Below are 8,979 nucleotides of genomic sequence, written 5' to 3' on the forward strand. Positions count from 1 at the left end.
ATATGAAAGTCCATAAGTCATTTTACAGGGCTTATGGTGCAGATTCCCTTATATGGTAGTTATATCCCACCCAGTACGACCCAGGGTGCACCAGGCAGGGCAGGATGCTGCCATTTTGATGACACACCCACCAGGAAGGAGTAGGAATCCCTCCCTCCCTCCCAGATATGATGGGGTCGGGGGGCCACCAGGGCTTTTTCAATGATTTTGAGGGGACATTAGAGGTCCACCGGACCATGCCAGGTTTTATTATTTTCTTTTTTTTTTTTTTTAATAGGGAAGGGGTTGGGGTAAGGGACACTGCGGCATGCTCTTCTGAGCATGCTCAGGCACAACCCCCCCCCCCCCCTTAACTCCCTAATAATTAATGCTAACAGCATACCTATATTTGCATACCATTAGTGTTGAGCATTAGGGAAAGTTGTTTTGCTGCACTGTTCCGATATTTCCAGCGCTGTTACATACAGCACTGGAGTTTTCCGCATCGGGACCTAACAGCCTTGAAGCTAAGGCATGCCCCCTGATTGAGAAGAAACCCACATCTACCTAAAGAAAAAGTCCATAGACCATTATTAAAAGGACTTGGGGGAAAATCCACTATTTCTGGGATAAGCAGTATAGAATGTTTTGTACTTTTTTCAGATCTTGCCAGGTATTTGTGACCCCCGCTGTTGGAAACAAGATGCTGGGCTTGATGGACCTTTGGTCGTTCCCAGTATGGCAATACTTATGTCCTACTGGGTGGGGCCATAATACTGTTTGCCTCCTGTAGTCTCCATGTAAAAGTTCTGCGAAGCTCGTTCTCCTGAGGACGCCTTTTTGGCGAAACATGCAGCATGTCGGGAACGTGCAAGCATTGAACAGCTGACATTGAATGGCACGACTGAGCACTATTTTTTTGATTTTTATGATTAGCGCCACCAGCGCGAGCAAATATAAAAGGAAAAAAGAAAAATAGAGAGGATGCCTATGGACCTACAGTCTCGTTTCCCGTTTGGATACCCCCCCATTATGAGACATCTACACTATAAGCTAAGTGGAGTGGAGGAGTGGCCTAGTGGTTAGGGTGGTGGACTTTGGTCCTGAGGAACTGAGTTCAATTCCCAGCACAGGCAGCTCCTTGTGACTCTGGGCAAGTCACTTAACCCTCTATTGCCCACCGCATAGAGCCTGCCATGAGTGAGAAAGTGCAGGGTACAAATGTCACAAAAAAAAAAAAAAGTACCACCGCTACTGTTATCCAAGACAACAGTGACTGTATTGAACATTGTGTTTTTTTAACTGGTAGGTAGGGCTGTGCTATGATGGTGGGTCCCAATGTTATGTTTTAAGCTGGTTACGGCTGTGTAGCATGCATGGGCATTCTGAGCACATTCACTATTATACTACACGTGATTGTCTTAGTTAAGTTAATGGTTAGGTTTCTAGTATTGTCAATACTTATTATGTACCAACAGGGAGTGATATCAAGATGACTCAAGGAGCCAATGGTAGGCCTGCCTGCACAGCAAGGACACAGGGAGGAGGAGAATAATGAGGGTGTGTGTGTGTGCGTGCGCGCGCGCGCCACAAGAGAGTACTGTGTTATCACCTCATTAACTGTTTTAGTATCCCTCAAGCAATGCTTTTAATGGGCCCACAACCTGTACCTTTCAACAAACTGACCTTAAGAACGTCTCCTCTCTCTCTCTCTCCAACTACTCTGTCAATTTTAGGTAATTATACTTTGGCAGGCTATCAAGTCCTGCCCCTTCTAATTCCTGAAATACAGTATTCTGAATTGAAACGGGATCTATCCCAACAGAACTACAACGAGCCAGATGCAAACCTGGGAAAAGGTGTTAAAAATCTCCACTCTGCCAAGCAAACGCCTCCAGGCATCACTTTATTTTCCTTTGCCGCTATGTAATTGTAACTGAATAACCACAGAAGTAATTTCTTGTTTGGGAACTAACATCCAGCTCAGGCATCAGACAGTTTCAGAGATCATCCTCCTCCCAAGAGGTGGCTGCAGGTACAACTGAGCAACTTAGCCATGGTCAGAATCTACACTGAATTTACACTATTTAATAAATTTCAGGATTGAACCCCTGTAACAAAACCATGTATAACCAGGAATACCTGCTAAAATATTACAAAGCCAGATAATCTGGCACAAAAAGCTATTATTAAGATCTCACCTTTTTCCATGTTTCATTCTTCTTGTTACATTTGTACCCCACACTTTCCCACTCATGGCAGGCTCAATGCAGCTTACATGGGGCAATGGAGGGTTAAGTGACTTGCCCAGAGTCACAAGGAGCTGCCTGTGCCTGAAGTGGGAATCAAACTCAGTTCCCCAGGACCAAGGTCCACCACCCTAACCACTAGACCACTCCTCCACTCACCCCCACCTTAGTAATTCCCTTATCTCTTATTTGTCCTTCCTGTTTGTCTGTCCTAATTAGATTGTAAGCTCTGTCGAGCAGGGACTGTCTCTTCATGTTCAAGTGTACAGCGCTGCGTACCTCTAGTAGCGCTATAGAAATGATAAGTAGTAATAGTAGTACTTACATATTAATGATTCAGCAATAAAAACCTTATTCTTCCATCATTACTTCAACTAATTCATGGGTGCTTCTGCTGATCTCTAACAGAACACCCCCCCCCCCTCCTTTCCCCCGCAACAGCATGAGCAGCTGAAAACTTAACTTGGGGACAAATGTTTCAAAACAGCAGTTAGTGTTGCGGTAAAGTGAAACACTGTCCTTTAAAGTGTTAAAAATAAAAGAGAGAAAACATGAACATTAGTATGGGACTATTAGGAGACCCCCCCCCCCCCTGAAGAGGATGGGTTATCTTACAAGATCAAATAAGTAGCAGAGCAGAGAAATGGGTAAGCTTAGGAGCCCTTATGCTAAGACCCAGATGATGAAAACTCCGGCACTGTTCCGAACACCAGGAAATACCACCATAACAGCACCCAAAAATAACTCCCTAATGCTTGACACTAATAGTATACAAATGATATGTACACTGTTAGTGTCGAACAGTGGCGTAGCTAGGTGGGGCCACAGGGGCCCCGGGCCCCCCAAATATGCTCTGGGCCCCTGGTTGGCTTTCGTGGGGGGTCCCTAATCCCCACTAGCTAAACACCTCATCCAGTGATGGTCTGTGGCAGCACCGCCGCATTGCCTGCCCTGCTCTCTCCTCCCCTCACGTCGGGAATGCCAGACGTGAGGGGAAGAGAGAGCAAGGCAAGCAATGCGGCGGCACCGAAGACCAGTGCTGGACGAAGTCTTCAGCTGGCAGGATTTGGGGACCTCCGCCAGCCAAGGCATTTGCGGCGGTGCTTCAGCTGGCAGGGGCTGGGGACCCCCGCCAACCAAGATGTACAGTGGCGGCGGAGGGGGGCAGCGGGATGGCAACCAAAATGTGCCCCCCCACCTTGGACTCTGGCCCCCTCTCACCTCAAGGTCTGGCTAAGTGTCGAGCATTGAGAAGTTAAGCTTTAGGATTGTGCCAGGGACATGCGCACAAGAGCTGCACGTATGCAAAACTCTTGTGCTCATGCTCAGTCCAACGGGGGGGGGGGGGGGGAGAGGCAGTGAATCGGCAGCTGGAGACTGCAGCAACCTGTGCGTCCTCACTCGGCCCCCTCACATTCCCGCAGCACGCTAGCTTCAATTGGGAAGAGGATTCCTTTGCCTGACTCCTTCAAAACTCCTCGAAAACTACGCCTCCTGACATGACCTAAGACCGGCTACATGGGAGAGGGACTTCCGCTCCGTCACCTTGCTGGACAAGTGAGTAACGCCTGCTCCAAGCTGGCGTTGGGTTGCACATCAGAGGGAATACGAAACGACCTATTTTAATCCTTTTGCCTACATTTGCACGCTATTAGCGGTGATCGCTGGCGAGCTCTTGTTTTGCCGTGGTAAGGGCCTTCTGAAAATTATGTGCTGGGCAAACGCGGGCACTAGTCTGGCGCTAATGGCCTCTAGCGCCCGCGTCTGCTTCTGCGCATTGGGCCTAAATGCCGCACATCCCCATTTTATATTTACGGGCCACGTAACATTTAGCGCACAGTAAGATTTAGTAACAGGGCCCCTTAGTTTTAAACATACGGTCAATAGGGGTAAACGATACTCGCAGTCCACGATGCGCTTGACCGCGGACTACCGATGGGTTTTGTGGTGGCTTATGAGTTCAATTACAGAGCAACGAGTCTGTCCAAAAAAAGTTACGGATCATTCCACAAGAGATTTGAGGGGATAGGGAGGGGGGGGAAGTAACAAAACAGTTTCCTCCTCCTTCCTCTGCTGTCTCTCCCTCTCTTCTTTATGCAAAGAATACTTTATCTTGAAGTGGGCTGCCCTTAGCTTTGGGTTGCTGCGCCACTAGTCTTGAGCCACGGCCAACTCCTCCCAGCTAAGGATGTCAACATCTGTACTCTTGAAGTAAGCTTTAAGAAGTTATATCCTTTCTTCTGGCTGCCATGAGCAAGTTGGAAGGCGAAAATGTTTATTACTCTTAGTAAGTGGAGAAGAGAGAACCAATACAGAAGACTTTGGGGCTGTTTTTACTAAAGCTTAGCGTGTGCTAACGGACAGTAGTGTGCGCTGTGTTAAGAAGCCCATTATATTCCCTATGGGCTTCTTCAAATTTAGTGCGCACTAATTCTGTTGGCTAAAAGCATGAATACAAAGGGGTCCTTTTTACTAAAGCTTCGTGCGTGCTCTCTCGTGTCCTATAGATTTTCTCCCGCTTTCTCCTCGTCTGAATTCTTTTGCGCCACGCTGATATTATAAGCATGTTACCAGATCACCCACCCCAGAGGTGGCTGCATGCACACTGCAAAACCTCATGTAATTTGAATAAGAAGTACTAAATAAAAATCAAAATGATTATATCTGGCACTGGGTCAGGAGTGTGTTGGAGAATAAATCTGTGTGGAGACAAGCACTGGGTAAACAAACAATGGAATCCCATACAGAAAAATAGTTTCTGTGGTTGAAGCAGGAGCAGCTTTTTTTCTTTTGGTATTTCACAACTAAAAAGAGCTAACAGTTCAGGGTGTTTGAATTAACTAGGAGCTGGATGGACAGAAGACACTTAGCACCTCTCCCCAGGGAATGTGATTAATAATAATCATTTAAAAGAAAACCCCCAACAACCCACACACACTCTGCTGGAATACCTATATTTGACATTCTTCATACTTTGCTTTTGTACTGTGCCTAATTAGGAGAATGTGCTGTTTAAACAAAAGGCTCTTTCCTCTCTGAGCCAACAATGGTGAATCAGAACCAATCTAACAGCAGCAACCACTATGATGTCACAACGCAGCACTGTGAGATCACAGCAGGAAAGGATAACAGAAGGTAAAGCACAGGTCTGAACACCTCCTAACCAACAATGGTGAATCAGAACCAATCTAACAGCAGCAACCACTATGATGTCACAACACAGCACTGTGAGATCACAGCAGGAAAGGATAACAGAAGGTAAAGCACAGGTCTGAACACCTCCTAACCAACAATGGTGAATCAGAAACAATCTAACAGCAGCAACCACTATGATGTCACAACGCAGCACTGTGAGATCACAGCAGGAAAGGATAACAGAAGGTAAAGCACAGGTCTGAACACCTCCTAACCACAGCAGCCTTGGCAACTAATGAAGGATTTGCCTGGAGTAGGGAATACCAGGAAGGCATGCATTATGCATTACCCCATCCCAAACACTACCTAAGAAACAAAACATTCAGAACAGAGCAAAACAAGTTTCTAGGATATTTATATCTAGACTCAGGACTCCTGGAAAACAGCAGACAGGTATGTGGCATTTCAAAATGATGCTTATAAAGGTACAATTGTGTATTTAAGACCTTTGTCTCAGTATGCACCATCCAGAAATTGGTCCTGTGGCTGTAACTACATGAAAGGATTCCTAACTATTTTCTTCTAGTTCAGGTCTATTGCCTTAAATCTGCCACAGGAAAACAACCCTGTTTTTCTTTTGTTTCACATGTTTTTCACAATTGCTTTTTCTTTCTTTGGTTGGGGGAGGGGGTTGGGTAGCAGATAACCTGTTAGAATAGGAACTCTTGCTTAAGAGTCTCTGGAAAATGATTCACTGCTTATATAATCTATGTGGAGAGGCGAAGCAACACGTTCCCTTGTTTAAAAAAAAAAAAACTCTGCACATAGTTAAATAAGAGAAAAACGACACACATTCAAAGCTGTGTAGCGAGCTGCTAGAGTGCTCCCCACACAGTAGAATAGGTTCTGCTCCCCTGGTATATGGCAGTGATCCCCTTCTTGTTTTCTTTCCTCCCGGTTTTATGTGCCATGTCACGCAGCGGAGGCGCACTGCAGCCTCACACCACTCAGAGCTGGGATTGCAAATCTGGATCCCCATCCAGAATTCCTCCACAATTAAACCCTTGTGTTCTTGGTTTACAGCATCTGCCCTGTACCCTCTTCTAAAACTAACTGTGAAACTCCTTCCCAAGCCCTGCTTGCATTCTACATATTGCAAACCCAGGGTCGACTCGTTTCAAATATCTATAAATACTGGTTGCACTCTTTTGCACATCCACAATACTGTACGAGGAAAACAATATTCAATAATTACTGGTTTTTAACTGCAAGTAAAAACGACAGACGGAAGGAAACAAGGAAGCTAGCCCTCCCCCCCCCCCCCCCAACCCCCACCTCCGAAAACACATACAAACACAAATACAGCTTTAGCATCCAGGAGCCGTGAATGAAAAAGCACAACTCAGATCCAGTATTTGGAAAAGAGGATGGAAAATCTGAAGCTCGAAAGAAAAACCTCCTATTACCATGATTTAAGATACTGTATTTCTTGTGATTGAAGACGATCGTTTCATGGATGAAATACTAGCCAAAGAAGGCCAAGCCGGATCCAGATCTAATAATCCAGACAAACCCCTACCATTTTACATCCTTCCACACCCCTCCTGTTTTAAACCATTAAATACATTATCCCAGGATATATAGAATAATCATTTCAAAGAACCGCAAGCATGCAAATTGAAATACTGATGCATAGATACAAAAGAAAAAAAAGAGGGGGGCTAAATGCTTGAAAAAAAAAAAAGACTGAAAAATAGGCTTATTTTCCACCGTGGATTGGGGGGGAGACAGTAAGCACAGGGCTTATGAACTGGGGCAAGTAATCAGCCTAAGGGCTGGATCCAAAATAAGCACCCTTAGCTGATTCCAGAATACAGGGATAAAACAATGCCTGAGACAATATAGCACGCCAAGGGTTAACCGCCCGCCCCAATGCGATCAATAAGGCTTTCCCTTGTACTCACCAAGGGCAGAAACAGGAGCGAGAAAGTGGTGCAGGAATCCCAGGGCCAGCAGCAATGCCAGGAGGACCACGTCTGCCCGTGGAAGCAGCAGCGGCATGGCTGCACTGAAGCGGTGAGAAGCTCCGGAGTGCAACAGCTTCAGTGCCAATACAAGCGACTTCTCGGGGTCCGGAGGCAGATGGGCAAGGGTTACAGCGCCTCTGCCCTCCGGCACTAGGGATGCATGAGGAGGGGAGGAATTAAAATGCACAGAAGAATCGCAGCTAGAAAGCTCCCAGCACCGATGCGTACTCGGCTGCTCCTCTTGCTCTGCGCGTGTATGATATGAGCGCGCCGTGCGCTTTCTCCTGGTGCTGAGTGTGCGCGCCACGGGTGCAAGGAAAGAAGAAGGAGGGAGGGAGAAAGGGAATGAAGGGGGAGCGCGAACCGCCCAGTTCTCTCCCTTCCCTGGCCAGGACTGGCAGTGACGTCACTGCCACGGGAGAGGAGGGAATGCTAAGCGGCAGCCCCCGGACTGCACATGCGCGATGGGGAACAGCTGTCAGTGGGGCTGTGGTGGGTGTCAGGGGTGGCAGACATGGCAGCGAGCATCTGTGCCGTGTATCCGTGCATAGGGAAAAGCTGTAGCACTGAGGGCAGTTCCCGCTCTAGGCACTGCAGAACCACTTCTCTTTCCAGGCTTTGTGATCGACGTTCTTCCATCCTTCTCCAAGCCTGCCTGAAATCAGCTCTACGGTCCGATCCTGATGGATTTGCTCACAGTGTCCCGACGTTACCGTCTGTTTGCTTCTTCATGACAATAGCTGCGGTGCACTACAAGTCTTGTTAAGTAGCCCGTTCCGAAAAAAAGTATCCGATCTTGTAACTGCTTTTTCCCAGGGATAGTGTTAGACGTTTAAAATTGAGGGAACCCCAAACACAAACCTGCCTGTGTTTTCTTCTGTATTAGGCAGATTTGGGGCCCCCATAGGCCATGAGGACCCGGGACAATTCCAGTAGAAGCAAGCCACTAAGGCCATGCCTAAATAATGGGGCCAAGCTATTGATAGTAGTTATAACAAGAAATGACATACTGCATATTTAAACATGATGTAATTAAATAGTCATTTGTAATCTTTTTCACCATAATAGCACTCCTTGATGAAGTAAAAACAATGAGAAAGGGGATGGAAATATTTTCCTAGCTCAGAGGCCGTTTTATTAAGCCGCCCTAAGAAATGGGCTTTTAGCACCCCATACGTGGGACTTTCGAACGTGCTAACCCCAATTTTAGGGGTCCTTTTACTAAGGCACCCTAACAGCTTTGGGGATATTTTACAACACTGCGGTAGAGCTACTGCGGTGTTGGCATGTGTCATTCTGGCACTACCGCCGGCCCACTGTGGGAGCCAGTGGTAGTGTCGTCCCCACCATGCGCCATTTCTATTGTGACAGAAATGTTTTGTTTGCGCCAGGGGCTTATCCAGTGGTAATGTGCTGCCCGGTTACCGCTGGGTTAGAGCAGGGGCCCTTACCACCTCCCAATAGATAATGATAAGGGCTACCCCCGCAAGTGGCCGCACGGCAAGTATGCACATCGCACAGCCATTACTTTTTTTTTTTTTTTTTGCCTTTTACCCGCAGCAGTAAAAGGGGCCTCGACGTGCAGCAAA

At 46.9% G+C, this 8,979-nt stretch overlaps 1 protein-coding gene across 1 annotated transcript in view; it reads right to left on the reverse strand.

Moving 5' to 3' along the window:
- Positions 1-7,666, reverse strand: part of LRP1 (LDL receptor related protein 1) — a 612,781-nt gene extending 605,115 nt beyond the window's left edge. The window contains exon 1 of the mRNA XM_030196646.1: positions 7,328-7,666. Within this exon, the coding sequence (XP_030052506.1) occupies positions 7,328-7,424 (97 nt within the window). The 5' untranslated portion in view covers positions 7,425-7,666. The remainder of the gene's footprint in view (positions 1-7,327) is intronic.
- Positions 7,667-8,979: the final 1,313 nt, after the last annotated feature.

The sequence above is a fragment of the Microcaecilia unicolor genome, chromosome 3 (genome assembly GCF_901765095.1).
Source record: "Microcaecilia unicolor chromosome 3, aMicUni1.1, whole genome shotgun sequence".
In the NCBI taxonomy this organism is placed as follows: Eukaryota; Metazoa; Chordata; class Amphibia; order Gymnophiona; family Siphonopidae; genus Microcaecilia; species Microcaecilia unicolor.